General features: G+C 43.9%; 1 protein-coding gene across 1 annotated transcript; it reads right to left on the reverse strand.

Moving 5' to 3' along the window:
• Window positions 1-3213: 3213 nt before the first annotated feature.
• LOC138395663 (HLA class II histocompatibility antigen, DQ beta 1 chain-like) lies at window positions 3214-8692 on the reverse strand. Its single transcript, XM_069488513.1, has 6 exons — window positions 8530-8692; window positions 6843-7112; window positions 5305-5586; window positions 4649-4759; window positions 4147-4170; window positions 3214-3547 (listed from the first exon to the last, which is right to left on the reverse strand). The coding sequence occupies exons 1-6, from the start codon at window positions 8636-8638 to the stop codon at window positions 3534-3536; spliced, it is 810 nt and encodes a 269-aa protein (XP_069344614.1). The 5' UTR covers window positions 8639-8692; the 3' UTR covers window positions 3214-3533.
• Window positions 8693-18098: the final 9406 nt, after the last annotated feature.

Raw genomic sequence — 18098 nt, forward strand, 5'->3', positions numbered from 1 at the left:
TATACTCAACTACACCAAGAATCTAGCCATGCACAAGACAATGGCCCAGAAAATTTTACTACTTTTCCAGCCCAGCGTTTGCTGTCTCCGCCACTGGGTATGGATGAGATAAAGGTAGTCAGATTACACAGATGATCAGAGGTCTTTCAGCTTGAAAATTGACAGCTGCATCGGCTCAACCTTCTGATATAGGGACAGAAGTTCACTTGGCCTCCAGTCAAACTCTTGGTATTAAGGAACTAGAGGATTCCTTGATCTCTGTGCCCCTGTTGATATATCCCAAACTGTGATGGTACTTAGGAGAGCATTCCTATCTCAGATAAAATTCTAAATCAATGTCTTCCCTTCATTCCTTGATCAAAAAATTGTATGTAGAAGACCTCCTGTTTACCAGGCTGTGACAGGCTGGGTTCCCTGGGAAGCAGACTCTGAGACAGAGCTCAGCCTTCAGGGCATGCACTACAAAGGGTTCTTGGGATGAATAACTGTGGGACAAGGGAAAGAAGCAGGTTTTTAGAAGGTGTACTGTGATGCAGCCACAAAAAAGGCCTCAGCCTGACCCCCAAGGAGTCTGAAGCTGCAAGGGCCTTTCAGATTGTCTCAGATTAGGGACAGGTTTCAGGGCCTTGACAGCCCCCACGCTCACCAGTAACTGGGGATGGGTTTGCCCAGGGAAGTGGGGTAGAATTGGGTGTGGTAGCTCTTATCACCTAAGGCAATTCAGGGGAGGGCTGCCAGCCAGCAACATTCCCAGCAAATGAGGGAATAAATCCTTCAGTGCTAAAGAGAGGCATCTAGATGAAACAGGACAGTATCTACCACAAAAGCACTATTCTAGTCACTGGAAATACACAATTTATATTATGGTGGAAGAAAACAAATAAATGTTCATGAAAATGCAGACTCCCTTAACTTCCATTAACTCAATGGATTTACCCTATTAACTCTTGAACCCTCTCCTTTCAGTTAGATATCTCACAGTAGTTAGGAAGGGCAAGGTTATATTGCAGTAAGATACTAATCCTCAGCAAAAATTGAATCTCAGTGGCTTAAATCAATAAAATGTACTCAGTTCCACAGCCATTCAAGGGATTCAGGTTATGGAGTTTTCACCATTTTATACACCCTCACGTCAACAACGGCTTCCAAGTTTTTGGTAGCCAAGGAAGACAAAATAGATCCTATACCCACCTCTAAGCTTCACTGGCTGGTACTAGTCACATGACCCCACCCTAACAGCAGAGGCATCTGGGAAATGTACTGGAGCTTTGGAATAGTGGTGAGGACCACTGTCTTTGAAAGACATACTGATATTAATATTTAAGGTTAAGGACAAATGCTCATGACTGGTAAGTTGTCTCTAGTACACCCACACACTTTCCTCCAAGGAATATACCTACTAAGAGTCAGTCCTTTTTGTTAGCAAACTTATTTATAAAAGATACACTTATTATTTTAATTAAATTATCAATTAAAGATTATATTACCCAATGAAATCTGGGTGCAAAAATAATTGTTTCTATGAAACTGTCACTGGAAGGAAGGCAAGAAGACTCTGGTCCTCTCATTAAAAAGGAATCTTCCAGCATGGGTCAGTATGACAATGTTGAACTATAAGAATGTCCTAAAATATACTCCACACACACCCTGATTATTAAGCTTCAACTAGAAAAATCAGATTTCAATACCACCCTAAACTATGAGTCTGGCTCAATCCCGCCCTCCATTTTTCTTTGCAGGGTTAGAAGCCCAGAGCCACACATAAAGACCAAAGGCTCCCTGGACAACCAGCACAAGCTTTCCCCATTTCCCTGACAGTGTCACTCCCTCTTGACTCCTGTGGTGAATGACAGTGCCTGCTGTGTTTTAGATGTTTGTCCCCACCAAATAGCATAGTGAAATTTGACCCAATGTTGGAGGTGGGGCCTACCGAAAGGTTATAGGTAATGGGGGTGGAGCTCTCATGATCAGGTTAATGCCCTCCCTCAGGGATGGGCAAGTTCTCTGCTCTACTAGTCTCCAAGAGAGCTGGTTGTTAAAAACAGCCTGGAACCTGCCCCCTCACCCCGCCCCCTCCCCTTCATCTCTCGTCATGTGATCTCTGCTCCCCTTCTCTTTCCACCAGGAGTGGAAGCAGCTTGAGGCCCCACCAGATGCACACGCTGGTGCCGTGCTTCTTACGTAGCCTGAAGAACCTTGAGCCAAATGAACCTTTTTTCTTTATAAATGACCCAGCCTCAGGTATTCCTCTACAGCAACACAAAATGGACTCAGACAAGCAGAAAGAGAAGAGAAAGATGAAGATCTCATTGAACATCTCCATTTAGTCACTTCTGAAGTCAACAACCCCAGACTTCCTTGTTACATGAAAAAAATAAGTTTTAATTGGGTTTCTATCATTTGAAACCAAGAATAATAATTTAATTTCTGATTCTACTTTCTCAAAAATAAAAATTGGCCTTGATCAATGTAACTTGGCAGGACATATCTGAAACGTCAGTTTGGCTGTCTGTGACACCAGTGGTCACTATGTATGTCCCCAGACAATTCCACCGTGTTTACTTGCAGAATACTCAGCAAGCTGGAAGAGAGACTGGGATATCTGAAGGCCACTGCACTGAACATCAATATTAAGAACTGTGGGCCGGGCGCGGTGGCTCACGCCTGTAATCCCAGCACTCTGGGAGGTCGAGGCGGGTGGATCGCTCGAGGTCAGGAGTTCAAGACCAGCCTGAGCAAGAGCGAGACCCTGTCTCTACTAAAAATAGAAAGAAATTATATGGCCAACTAAAATATATATAGAAAAAAAATTAGCCGGGCATGGTGGCACATGCCTGTATTCCCAGCTACTCGGGAGGCTGAGGCAGGAGGATCGCTTGAGCCCAGGAGTCTGAGGTTGCTGTGAGCTAGGCTGACGCCATGGCACTCACTCTAGCCTGGGCAACAAAGTGAGACTCTGTTTCAAAAAAAAAAAAAAAAAGAACTGTGAAGGATGTGATGAGAGAACTGATTTTCTACCTCCTCTGCCTCCCTCACAAGGCACCCAAGGTGCTTCTAGTCTCCTTTCAAGGAGCAACCCCTCCTTCCGGCCACAGGTTGGCTGGGTCACCTCAAAATACGTTCGTTTGTTCTGCAGTGGTTTCCTGCCTCCACCAGTTAAGAAAGTTTAGGGTACAAATAAGTCATAATCATGTTTAATTATTTTTGAAAAGCTCTAAAGTCAGGTAAATGGATATGATGTGCTTCTCGTGAGCGGTCTGTGGGGGCAGAATGGAAACGGAGCAGCCCCGTGGGGCCTGAGTAGACGCAGCTGGCAGCGCACAGGCAGAGGCTCTGGTCAGGGCAGGAAGCAGGTTCACAGCCAGATCTTTGGGGCAGGGGTCACAGGAGGTGACCTGGTGGCTGCATGACAGCCACTATAGGACTCTGAGCTCAGAGGGGGATAGGCGAACACAGGTGGCTGGGAATTCTGGGCAGACAGGCAGGCATTATGGAAGAATGATAACCAATCCCAGTCAAACAGTCCTCAGGAGTCAGTGCAGGAGCCCTGCAGGAGAGAGAGGGGTGATCAGCACAGGGGACCCTGAGGGACACACTCTCCTCCCTCCCCTCGGGGCTCCACAGCACCAGACAGAGAAAGCTGAGGTCTAGGGCATATTGTCACCTCCCCCAATATCTGTGTGTTAAGGTGAAATTAGCTAACGAGGACACGGAATTCAGCTGACACAGCTGTGGGGGAGGTGGGCAAACGGCTATTATCCTTCTGGGGAACATGAAAGGCTCAACCTTTTTAGTAAACCGGACGATAACTACCCTCTTTCTATCACTAGCTGCCTCTTCCAGTCACTGGTAAATTACCTACAGGCAGCAGCCACCAACATGTGGCACAAAGTAGACATGAGCTTGGTGCCTATCACCTAAGGCGTGGTTTGACTCCAGGTCTCACAGAAAGATGCTACAAAGTTATGACTTAATTCTAGGGAATAATCTTTGGAGCTTTTTATAGAAACTGGGAAAATTTTCCCTTAACTCTTGATCCCCATAGAAGGGAACAGGCTATGAACAAAGTGCCCAGTACACTCACCTCAGGCCCTTCCTTCTTATACCTGTCCCCCTGTCCCCACTGAATCAGAACAGAAATATTACCTGCTGGTGGAGGCCCACGAGGTCCTACAAAAGGAAGTTACACAGAGAAAGTCTCATTACACAAATAGCCACACTCTTACTCACCCAAAAGAGAAATGAGACGTACAATTTAACTGGAGAGTTATATTCTCACCCCACCCATGCTCCACAGCTTTAACTGCCCTAAGCTAAAATCCACCAAAACAAATGAAATTGTCGCTAGAAGGAAAGAAAGCCAAGGCTCTGACTCTCTTCATGGAGGATGCTTTTGGAAAGGAGCCCGTGAGACAATGAATGGTAAAGAAGTCCTAGAATAAACTTCACCCGTCACCTCTGCGTAGGGCTCCCTTTCAACCAATCAGATTCCAATGCCTCCCCAGGTTGCTCCATCGCCTCCCACCACCAGCCCCGCCTCCTTCTTTTCAGGGTCGGGAGGAAAGAGCTGCACCTAGAGGTGGAGCCTCTCTGAACAAAGGGTCTCGGGCCCAGCCCATCTCCCCCATGGCCCCTCAGCGTTCCTCACCTTTCTGACTCCTGTGATGGATGACAAGGCCCAGCCCGAGGAAGATCAGCCCCAGCACAAGGCCCCCGACGCCACTCAGCATCTTGCCCTGGGCAGATTCAGACTGAGCCCCTGGGGAGCAGAGTCTGAGTGTCAGCGTTTGTCCTCATACCTTACAGTATCCCTGCTGAGGACCTGAAGTCCAGTCTGAGGTGCAGGACGGGGAGGTGTCAAGGGAACCTCGTTCCCCATTCTGACCACCCCTGGGGAAGGGAAGGAACAGCCTTGGACACGGTGGGTGGGTGAGGGAGAGGGGAAGCGGATCCCTGCTCCTCAGGAGCACATCCGTAACCTTAGGCCCTAGGAACCCTGTCACCAGCCATAACAGTCAGTCCCTCAGAGCCTCAGAGCTATCAGGGCTGGGTTCCAAGGCTACAGTGTATACAGTGATCTCGCTAGTATCTGAAAGACAATTACATAAGAATTCTTCCGATGCCCTTGCCATGTAGCAAGAGGTGCTCTCTTTTGCTTTTCAGAGTCTCAAGAGATATGTCTTCTGTGATTCCTAGCTCAGCAGTGACATCGGGGATAAGGGATGGGATGGCATATATGGGCCAGAGGGAGCTCTGTCCTTAGTTTTGTGAGGCCCACAGCAAAAGAAAACAAATTTCCCTTACGCCACTCCACGGTGATGGGGCTCTGGAGGCTGGGGTGCTCCACGTGGCAGGTGTAGACATCTCCTCGCTGGGGAGTCATTTCCAACATCACCAGGATCTGGAAGGTCCAGTCCCCATTCCTGATAAGTGGGGTGGACACAACGCCGGCTGTCTCCTCCTGGTCATTCCGCAACCACCGGACTCTGATCTGGCCTGGATAGAAATCTGTCACCGAGCAGACCAGCATGTTGTGGTGGTTTAGGGCCTCTGTCCTGGATGTGGAGATGGTCACTGTAGGCTCCACTGAGGGGGAGTAACAGACATGTGTGAGATTTGAGACCACATGGCAAGTCTCCCATGGGGAAGAGTCCCTCTTTGGTACCAGAGTGGAAAGATAATTGGAGCCCAAGTCTTAGATTAGAATCCGAGCTCTGCCACTTATTAGCTCAATGACACATGTCAGTCAGTTTACTCTTCAGAGTCTAATCATTTTACGGAAGTTACTATGTTTACAAAATTGAATCACCTTAAAATTATAAATCAACATATTATATAGGTCAGTATTCATAAAATTAAAAATAATAACAATAATAAACTTGGATTCCTTTTCCTTCCTCACTGATAAAAATTGAAGGTCACCATCAGGATCAGCTCTATTGACTCATTTTAGGACAGGAACAGTTTTCTTAGTCCCAGTGCTCCCCATAGCAGAGAAAATACAGAGGCTTTGACTGTCCCCTGCCAGTGTGAGGCCCTTGCCATGAGTCAGGGCTAGGAGAATAGTAACATGGACTGAAAATTAATAATGTACAGGCATTACTGTCTAGTCAACAAAGTAACCATCACATCCTCTTACGAAGCAATGCTTCTCATGCAGGCTGCACTCCACTGTTCTCAGCCTATGATACTAACAAACCCTGAGGGCAGGAGCCCTTCCTGCACGTTACCCGTCTACACAGCATCCCTCCCAGCGTTTGGCTTAACCTGAACTCACATGCCCTGCTGTGGTGAACTCCCCACAGAAATTTATACCCTTAAATACGTAAACTTCAATCTCCTCATCAAATATGCCATCTGCACTTATTCATTCATTCGTTCGTTCATTGTACAAATATAAGTGCTAGGGAGCCAAAGATAAATGACAGGCCACACCCCTGCCTTGGCAGAAGCTGTAATCTAGCAATAGAAACTGGCAAACGATTATGTTATTTCACAAGTTTAGATGCTTTAGGGAAAGTAGGGAGGACTTGAAATCATCGTTTGCCCAGGCCTCAATTACCTTATCTTCTCGGATTGCCACTCGGGATTGAATATGACACAGTTTTCCCTACGCATTTAATATATCTTGCCCTTTATCTATAGAACCGTTTTACTGCATCTCCCTTATTTCCTTGGTGTGAAACGATTCTAAATATTTGATGCACGTTTTACTTATTTGATGATATATGTTCTTTCATATTCTTTTTCCCCACTAATGTTCTGTTAACACTCGAGTGAGTTTGATTACCAGTTGCCCACTCTGCTGCGAGCGTGGGCCCGCGGGGGGCGGCAGCGCTCACCTCGCCGCTGCAAGGTCGTGATGACCTCTCTCTGGTAGTTGTGTCTGCACACCGTGTCCACCGCGGCCCGCGTCTGCTCCAGGAAGTCCTTCTGGCCGTTCCAGTACTCGGCGTCCGGCCGGCCCAGCGGCGTCACCGCCCGGAACTCCCCCACGTCGCTGTCGAAGCGCACGAGCTCCTCCTGGTTGTAGATGTGTCTCGTCACAGCCCGCACCCGCTCCGTCCCGTTGGTGAAGTAGCAGAGACCCTTAAACTGCACCACGAAATTCTCTGCGGGGAATCACCGCGGGTCAGCCGGCAGCCGGTCCCCGCAGCCCCCGCCGCCCCGCGCTGCGGTCCCGTAAGCCGGAACCCGTTTGGCGGCGGGCGGCGACTCTCGGTTCCGACCCGACCCAGCGCTGTGCCCAACCCTGCACCCCGCGGCCCTTCCCAGCCTCCCGCCTCCGAGGCCTTGCGGAACCCGGAATCCGCGCTCGTGTGGCGGGGGCCCCAGTCGCTAACAGCTGCGACCCCTGCCCGGGCCTGTCGCGTGAATGTTACAGAGACCCCTGTCCCTAGAGGGGGAGGGGTCCCTAGAGGGGTCAGGACGTTCTCCCAGGAAGTCTCATTTTCCGCAGGATTCCTGGGAACTTCCAAGACAAGGATTCGCATAAGCCCCGGAGTTCAAGGGACTGGCGCGCAAAGCCTAGAGTCCAGCGGACATTAAGCTTGTCCTTGTCCTGACAAGCACATCCTCTTGTCCTTCCTTCCCACCAAGTCTCAGTATACTCTGGGTTCCTGCCACCCCACCCAACTGGAGTGTGACGCTCCTCCCTCCGGTGTGGTGAGAAGGGACCTTCACCTCCATCTTATTCATGCGAAGAACACAAGCTCTGGAAGGTGATAAATTTGGTTCCAGTAAAGCTGTGCCGGTTGCCGCCTTGGGCAGGTTGCTTAGCAGAGTCTCCACATCACACGTATAATTATGTAAAAGTCATAATTATACACACAGGGGTGTCAGGAAGACTGAGACAGAATTTATATAAAGATACGGACCCTGTGTCTGAAACGAGTGGCTTCTCAGTATGTATCATTTCACCTCTCTGCATCCTTTACATCCTGCTTAGTCTACCATCAACTCCAGTCTGAATCCCACTAGTCATTATTTGCCCATAAACCAATGAAACCTGAAATTAAGAGTCCCTGTCTACCGTCACCAGTTGACCCACCTCAAATCCCAAGAGTCTGCCTCCATGAACCCTTCACCTAGAGTCAGGAATGCGGAGTTTCTTCCTCAGTGCTGAGACTCCAGAGCCCATTGCTGACCTACATTTCCCTAACCCAGAATCCCATAGTGTTCATCCAGACAAGGTTTCAGGCAGCCCTAAAATAACAAATCTGTGTCTTTGGGGAAATTCGTATCTTTGAAATGAACCCCACGCTCACTTTGTCCTGTCTCTGCCAAACACATGCTTCATCTCCTCCTCCGTCCTAACATGTCCAGGTTTGAACCCGTGGGATAGAGGCTGTGCTCACCTGTCACTGGAAGGTGGAGGTGAGACTGTAGCACAGCCCTCTTCCCAGAAAGGCGGAATGTATGATAAAGACTGTGTTCTGGGACCGTAGAGACCACCACCCCACGTGCCCAGCCCCAGGAGAGCCTGCTCCCCAGAATGGTGGCTCTGGAGAGTCGCTGCCCGGCACTTACGGGGAGAGTCTCTGCCCTCAGCCACGGGGCTGCTCAGCATCAGCACAATCACCGTCACAGCCGCTGTCCAGAGGCCTCCCGGGAGCCGCAGAGCCATCTTCCAAGACATGATTGAGAACAAGGGGAAAAGTAGTGGTAGTCAACACAGCTCACACCTGATGGATCTGACTGCCCACCTCAGAGAATAAAAACCTGTGAAAGCTTCCATGCATGGTGGGACTGGGGAGTCCCTAGGAAGGGAACCAATCAGCTACAGGACATCAGGACATCATCTGTCTCTGGGCAGACATATTTTATGAAGGTTCTCAATCCAATGCCTGGCACTGTATTTTCACTGCATTGCACTGGATGAACATTTGATGCCTGTCTAGATCAAATTACAGACTATGCCTGTCTAGATCTGAAGACTGAATGCTTTAGGGGTTCAGGGAATCAAAAGAGAAAAGTGATTCAAGAGTAGACATCTTTGTGATGTTTATTTGAAACCTATTGTCCTTATACTTGGAATTTTTAGTAAGGGAAAATAAGTAGGAATTATATTTTAGGGGACAAAAATTTGTTGTCACAGAGATGCTCACTTCTATTATTTTAAACACAGAGGAGCCTTAAATTGGGGTGGGAAGAGCAGAATTATTAGAGGGAAATGGTTTTGAGCTATAATTCTACCACTAATGTGCTTTATAAGACCCAAAAAATTACTGAACTTCTTTCAACTGCAGGCTTCTTTGTAAAATGCAGGTCATATTTTATGCATTTTCATCTAGATCTTCATGTATACAAATTTAAGAACAATATAAATTGTTTAATATTGCAAGAGGTTTCTCAGCTGTCATGTGTAATTGTTGGAAATATCAAGTTAATACGCAGAACAAGAAAACAAGCAACAAAAAGTGACACCCAATCCTGCTGCCAGGGGATATTTTATTATACAACAATCCATTACATCCATTCTCTTTAAGTGAAAGTATTTGAAATGTTAATTAAGTTGACTTTTATAAACTCTTCACCTGCTTCAATCGCCTCTGAACCATGAAACAGGTCATCTGACGTCTGCAAAGGCACAATACACAAACTTTTACAGCATTTGGGCACAGTTACCTTTAGTTTTGAAGACAGAGAGTAAAATACGTGGAGAATCATTTCCTGGGGCCTGTATGGGATTAATGAGGGGACAGATGTTTAAAGTTATAGATTGTACTGTGCCAGCTCTAAATACCAAACCCAAATGGCAGAAATATTGATGTGTTTTTTAATCAATTTATTATTTGTAAGACTCCTCTTGCACATGTCTAAGGGTAGTACGAAGTGGTTGTAAATGATTAGAACAGTGCCTGCTAAACATTAATAGCAACCCTACACACGACAACCCATCCCTCTCTTTGGTGTATTTTAGGTTCTCCTTTTGAAATAGAGGAGAGGATCTGAAAACAGAATGTAAGGAGTTTGCCAGGGAGACAGAAATAAGGAAGAGGCAGCAACAAGTTTTCATTAGTGGCACGTGAATTGACTTATCCTGATATTCTGTATTAGGTGCACAGTTGCAGGGCACCTAAGACTAGGAAGTTGTTGCTGGGCTTCCACCGGCAGTGGTGTCCTTGGGATCAGGGCAACCCTGGCATAAGGAGGGTCTCCATGGGTGCAACAGAAGCTTAAAGCAGGAACCACACTTAGACCTGGAATGGGGTTAGGGGCAAGGAAGAATGGTCAGAGAGGGACCTTGAAGGTGCCTTCAATGTCCTCAGCCCCCACAGAATAAACAAAGGCCTCTGACCTATCCCCGTCCCTCCTGTCCTAAGGAGGAAGGTTCTGTCACTTCTCTTCTGACGCTGGGAAAGGAAGACTGCAAATCTGTATCAGCCTGGGGATTTCCCACTTTCACAGGCCTCTTCACAGGGACTTTTCAACTAGCAACAGAAGTGTCAGTTTAGAACCGTTTTCTGATTGGCCAACACCTGGAACGGCTCTGGTCTGGACTTCGGCCAGGTGCTTCCCTTGGCCCAGCCTTCTCTCCAGTTCTCTGCGTTGTCCATAGCCCTGCTGCGGTACTCAGGGCAGCATAGGCCTAAAGATGATGATTTCTCAGATTAATTCATAAATAATTTTTCAAGAGGAGAAAAATGGGGACTTGATGATGTAGAGGTCATGACAGGGTTTAAAGACAGGCCCTGTGGGTGTGCTTCTCACTCTAGGAAGTGGAGTAGTCAGAGAGAAACTTAAATTACTTAAATTAACATAGCCAGAAGATATCTAATGTATTTTGGCATTTTGCATTTCACTGTGGTATATGAACCCTCCATATAAGCCTGAAAACTTCAGTAGAAGATGCTTCACGCAACAGACTTGTATTTGTGGTTTGTCAGGGTGGAGGAGGGAGGAAATTCAAGAAGGGGATGTGTTCTATAATTACGCACACAGAGCAAAAGGTAAAGCATACTAATATTAGATAGTATGCTTTGCCTTCATGTAACAAAAACATCAATTGAAAATGACTTATATGTTAAAGACACTTATTATATTTTATAATAGAAAGTCCAGAAATAGTGCAGTCTTAGGGGGTTGATTGATCCAGTCTATATCCATGTCAACACAGACCTAATTATTTCTCTCTGCCCTTCTGTCTACCAGCATTGGCTTCATCCTATGGTTGATTCCCCATGTGGCCATAGGAATATGCTGGTTATTCTTAGTTTAGCTCACCAGGTCCTTTCTCTGTCCTCATTAGGTCTTGCTCTGTGCCTCAAAGGCTAAGCTAAGGATTGCATCATGTGGTCTGACTTTCCAGCTGGCTTCTAACTGGACTCAGCCAGTGGGAGGCACCAGCAGGAGATCAGAAGGTTGAAAGAGAACAAGGCTATGGTGCCATGGTCTTGCTTCTCCACCCCTTCCTTGCTTTGGTGCACATTTGTTCTGGCAGTGGCTGGTCTTACCACAACAATTTCTTTGCCAGCTCTCCTTGTGTCTTCAAGCTTCCCATTCTTGCTAGTGTCCAGGAACCTCAAAATCCCACAAGCTACTCATACCTTCATTTGTTTATACCTCCATAAATGGTCCTATAATTAAAGTATCTTCATTCCAAATTATCCAAATGGAACTCTATTTCCCACTGGGATCCTGATAGATACAAGCAGGCTCTGATCAACATCTGTGGAAATATACTCCCTTATTCATGGAACTGTGTAGCGAGAGACTGGTTTTACTTTCTGAGAAGTCTTGTGAAGATTCTCAACACATGTCATTGGCTGTAATTGTATAAGGCCTGCCCAACCCTGAACCAGTCCATGACACAGGAGATGAGATTACCATGATTAACTTACACTAATCACATGACATGTTCTATGCTTTGGATATGGTTTGTTTGTTCCCAACAAATGTCATGTTGATTCTCAGATAAACAAAGGTTGAGGGAATTCACCAAGACAAGACCAGCCCTCCAAGAAGTACTCAAAAGAGAATTACACACGGATCAGCACAAGAAAGATCCACGAATGTAAAACTACTCAAGAGCCAAAGATCAAATTCCAGATACCACAATGGCCCAGGAGAGAAAACATCACAATGAAGTTCTACCCAACAAGCTGAACAAAAAACTGTCTCACATATCAGTTTTCTCAATAAATGTGAATGGCTTGAACTCCCCGCTCAAGAGACATAGACTGGCCCAATGGATAAAAAAACACAATCCAAGTATCTGCTGTCTTCAAGAAACTCACCTAACCTGCAAAGATGCATTTAGACTGAAAATAAAAGGATGGAAATCGATATTTCAAGCAAATGGTAACCAAAAGAAAGCTGGTGTGGCAATCTTAATTTCCAATAACTTAGCTTTCAAACCAACAAAAATAATAAAAGACAAAGATGGCTACTACATACTGATTAAAGGCACAATTCATCAAGAAGCCATGACTATACTCAATATATATGCACCCAACCTAGGTGCACCTAGATTCATAAAGCAAACCCTACTAGATCTCAACCAAATGATAGATAACAATACTGTAATAGCTGGAGACTTTAACACCCCACTGACAGTACAGGACAGATCCTCTAAACAGAAAATAAACAAAGACATAATGGACCTAAATAGAATGCTAGAACAAATGGGCATGGCTGACATCTATAGGACATTCTACCCAAAGTCCACAGAATATACATTCTTCTCATCAGCTCACGGGACATTCTCTAAGATTGACCATGTCCTAGGACATAAATCATGTCTTCAAAAATTCAGAAAAATAGAAATTATACCATGCATCTTCTCAGATCACAGCGGAATAAAAGTAACAATGATCACAAACAGAAACCCTCTCTCTTACTCAAAGTCATGGAAGCTAAATAACCTTCTCCTGAATAATTATTCTATAAAAGAAGAAATCAAGATGGAAATCAAAAATTTCTTTGAATTAAATGACAATGGAGATACAACTTATCAAAATCTATGGGATGCAGCTAAAGCAGTCCTGAGAGGAAAATTCATATCCATAAATGCCTATATCAAAAAGACAGAAAACATGCAAATAGACAACCTAACGAATAGACTCAAAGAGCTGGAGAAAGAAGAACAGAACGATCCCAAACCCAGCAGAAGGCGAGAAATTACCAAGATCAAATCAGAACTAAATGAAAAGGACAACAAAGAAACTATAAGGGAAATTAATAAAACAAAAAGTTGGTTCTTTGAAAAGATAAACAAAATAGACACACCCCTGGCTAGACTAACCAAGAGCACAAAACTAAAATCTCTAATAACCTCCATTAGGAACATGAAAGGAGAAATCACAACCGATGCTACAGAGATACAAGATATCATCTATGAATTCTACAAAAATCTTTATGCACACAAACTGGAGAACGTGGAGGAAATGGACAAATTTTTAGAAACACATAGTCTTCCCAGGCTCAACCAGGAAGAAATAGAGTACCTGAACAGACCAATATCAAGAACTGAAATCGAAACAGCAATAAAAAACCTTCCCAAAAAGAAAAGTCCTGGTCCAGATGGGTTCACACCTGAATTTTACCATACATATAAAGAAGAACTGGTGCCCATCCTACATAAACTATTCTCCAACATTGAGAAGGATGGAATTCTCCCCAACACGTTCTACCAAGCCAATATAACATTGATACCAAAACCTGGAAAGGACACAACAAAAATAGAGAACTACAGACCAATTTCCCTCATGAATATAGATGCAAAAATTTTCAATAAAATACTAGCAAATCGAATCCAAGTACTTATCAAAAAAGTAATCCACCACGACCAAGTGGGCTTCATCCCCGAGATGCAGGGTGGTTCAACATACGTAAATCTATAAATGTAATTCACCACATAAATAGAAGCAAAAACAAAAACCATATGATACTCTCATTAGATGCAGAAAAAGCATTTGACAAAATTCAACACCCTTTTATGATAAAAACGCTTAACAAAATAGGCATTGATGGAACCTACCTAAAAATGATACAAGCCATATATGACAAACCCACAGCCAACATCATAGTGAATGGGGAAAAACTGAAAGCACTCCCACTTAGAACTGGAACCAGACAGGGCTGCCCATTGTCTCCATTACTTTTCAACATAGTATTGGAAGTCCTTGTGAGAGCTATCAGGCAAGAGAGCAGAATCAAGGGAGTCCAAATAGGGAAGGAAGAGATCAAACTCTCACTTTTTGCTGATGATATGATGTTATATCTGGAAAACCCCCAGGATTCAACCATGAGACTCCTGGAATTGATTAACGAATATAGCAAAGTCTCAGGCTACAAAATTAATATACACAAATCAGAGGCATTTATATATGCCAATAACAGTCAATCGGAAAACCAAATTAAAGACTCAATACCCTTCAAAATAGCAACAAAGAAAATAAAATATCTAGGTATATATCTAACTAAAGAGGTAAAGGACCTCTATAAGGAAAACTATGAAACACTGAGAAAAGAAATAGCAGAACTTGCAAATAGATGGAAAAATATACCATGCTCGTGGATCGGAAGAATCAACATTGTTAAAATGTCTATACTACCCAAAGTGATCTACAGATTCAATGCAATCCCTATTAAATTACCAACATCATTCTTTACAGACATAGAGAAAATAATTATACACTTTGTATGGAATCAAAGAAGACCCCGTATAGCAAAAGCAATTTTAAGCAACAAAAACAAAATGGGAGGTATTAATTTGCCAGACCTCAAACTATACTACAAGGCCGTGGTTCTTAAAACAGCCTGGTATTGGCACAAGTGCAGGGACACAGACCAGTGGAACACAACAGAAAATCCAAATATAGAACCATCCTCATATAGTCACCTAATTTTTGACAAAGCGGGAAAGAATATACTCTGGGGACAAGAATCCCTATTCAATAAATGGTGCTGGGAGAATTGGTTAGCCACTTGTAGAAGACTGAAACAGGACCCACAGCTTTCACCTCTCACAAAAATCAAATCACGGTGGATAACAGACTTAAACCTTAGGCGTGATACAATCAGAATTCTAGAAGAAAATGTAGGAAAGACTCTTACAGACATTGGCCTAGGCAAAGAATTTATGAAGAAGACCCCCAAGGCAACCACAGCAGCAACAAAAATAAATGAATGGGACATGATTAAATTAAAAAGCTTCTGCACAGCCAAAGAAACAGTCCAGAGAATAAACAGACCACCTACAGAATGGGAAAAAATTTTTGCATACTACACATCAGATAAAGGACTGATAACAAGAATCTATTTAGAACTCAGGAAAATCAGCAAGAAAAAATCAAGCAACCCTATCAAAAAGTGGGCAAAAGACATGAATAGAAATTTTTCAAAAGAAGATATAAAAATGGCTAACAAACATATGAAAAAGTGTTCAACATCTCTAATCATCAGGAAAATGCAAATCAAAACCACAATGAGATATCACTTAACCCCAGTGAGAATGGCCTTTATCAAAAAAACCCAAAACAACACATGTTGGCGTGGATGTGGAGAGACAGGAACACTAATACACTGCTGGTGGGACTGCAAACTAGTGCAACCCCTGTGGAAAGCATTATGGAGGTATCTTAAACAGATTAAAGTAGACCTGCCATTTGACCCAGCAATCTCATTACTGGGCATATACCCAAAGGAAAAAAGGTCATTCTGTAACAAAGACACATGTACCCGAATGTTTATAGCAGCACAATTCACAATAGCAAAGATGTGGAAACAACCCAAATGCCCATCAATACATGATTGGATTAGTAAACTGTGGTATATGTATACCATGGAATATTACTCAGCTATAAGGAATGATGAAGATACAACATCTCTATGGTTCTCCTGGAGAGAGTTGGAACCCATTATATTAAGTGAAGTATCCCAAGAATGGAAAAACAAGCATCACATGTACTCACCAGAAAATTGGTTTCCCTGATCATCACCTAAATACAAATCTGGGAACGACACCAATTGGACATCAGACTGAGGTGGGGGGTGGGGGAGGGGATGGGTGTATGCCTACACAATGAGTGCATTGCGCACCATTTGGGGAGTGGTAACACTTGCAGGTGCTGACTCGGGAAAGGGGGGGTGGGGAAAAAAATATGAAACTGTTGTTTTTAACTTGCATTGTTCACTTAATAATTTATCATGAATAAAAAAAAAAAAAGAAATAAAAAAAAAAAAATGTCATGTTGAAATTTAGTCCCCAGTGTGGCAGGGTTGGGAGGTGTGGCCCAGTGGGAGGAGTTTTGGTCAGGGAGGGGATCTCTCATGAATAGATTAATGTCTTGCCTTGAGGGTAATAGTTCTTGGGAGAGCTGGTTGTTAAAAAGAGCCTGGCACCTCTCCCCCATCTCTTGCTCCCTTTCTCACCATGTGAACTCTGTACACGTGGGCTCCCCTCCACCTTCCGCCTTGCGTGGAAGCAGCCTGAGGCCCTCACCAGATGCAGCCTTTCCATCTTTTCAGACATAAGAATTGTAGGCCAAGTAAATCTTTTTTTCTTTATAAATTACCCAGCCTGAGGTATTCCTTTATAAGAACACAAAAATGGGCTAAGACAACATGGAAAGAATATTGTCAATTTTGAAGCATTTTCCGCTACAACTATCAGAACACAAAATACCTATCTTGGGGTTTTATAATATCCTTGAGGAAGAGTTTTGGACTTTCACAGAGTATGTAATGGTCCTAAAATAATCTTTTCTAGATCTCGGGGAGCTTTGAGTTTCCAGCTAATAACTGGGTAAGATATATAGATAAATAAAAAGAAAAATATAGCTAGATACCAGATAAATACATATTTCTGTCTATGAACAGGTCTGATTATATTTTGAGATATATTCATTTACTTTTTTTCAATAAATACTTTAGAGATCATACACAAAGTCATTGCTTTCATGTAGCTTGTAATCTAATGAAGAAAGAAAGAATTTCAAAGAACTCCAAGCAGAAGAAATCTAAAGAAAACTACCCTAAAACATAGCATGAGCAAATAGCTGAAAAAAAATTGTAAAGAGAAAATATTAAAGTAGCCATAGTTTTTGAATGTTTCATGCCAGGGGAATGAAGTAAAAGATGACTTCAGAAATCAGAATCTATGCATGCCAAAAAAGTCATGAAGCAATGTCTTTACATGCTGAATATAAAAAATTGTCAACCTAGAACTCTATACCCAAACAAAAAATGTCTTTCAAACATGATAATGACAAGAGATTTCTGATTCCAAAAGACAGAGTGGATGTGCATTTCCCTAGTTCTCCTGCTAAATACAACTAAAAACTCTGGACATTATACATATATATAAACAACATATACGTCAGGCATGAGAAGATGCTGAAAAGTGGGAGGAACAAAGCAGACTGGCTAGGGACCTCAGAACTCAAGGAACAGCACAGCAGTCAGTTTTATATGTTTTCTTTTTGCCTCGTATACTCCAGACTGGGTGCTGGAGAAGCTGGCAAAGAGGAAACAGCAGAGAGTGCATTTTAGAAGCTCCAGGAAGAGCCTGATCTCTCTAGCTAGAGGACTGAAAGGGGCAGCCTGCCAAGACAGAAAACTTAGAAAATAACCACCTGACTCCAGCCAAATGCCCCAGAAAGTATACTGAAGCACCACCCACCTCAACCAGGACGAGCTGAATGAGAAGCCAAGATTTCCTTCACTGCCAAAATATAATGAGGTTCCTCCACTGTACTGCTGTGGTATTAGCAGAGAAAGGTAAGTGGGGAACTAATTAGAACTTCTAGAACTTACTAGAACTTTCATCCCTGTCAAGTAGCAACAAAGTGTTGGCAAAGACCACGTGGAGAGCCCTGACTTTCACCCTCATCTGGCAGTAACTAGGTGCGGTTCCATCTCTTTGCTGGGGTGATGTCAGAAGAGGGTAGTGGAGAGTCAGAAAGGACTTTCACCAGTCCTTTCTCACCACTTCCCAGAGAGAGAAGGTGGGGAGAGAGAGAGATCTTTGGCAAAGCAGACAAAAACATACAGCAGGGAAATTCAATAAACGGTGCTAGGGAAATCTTTTCATGCAGAAGAATGAAACTGGATCACTATCTCTCACCACATACAAAAATTAACTCACGATGGAT

Source organism: Eulemur rufifrons, chromosome 15 (genome assembly GCF_041146395.1).
Source record: "Eulemur rufifrons isolate Redbay chromosome 15, OSU_ERuf_1, whole genome shotgun sequence".
NCBI lineage: Eukaryota > Metazoa > Chordata > Mammalia > Primates > Lemuridae > Eulemur > Eulemur rufifrons.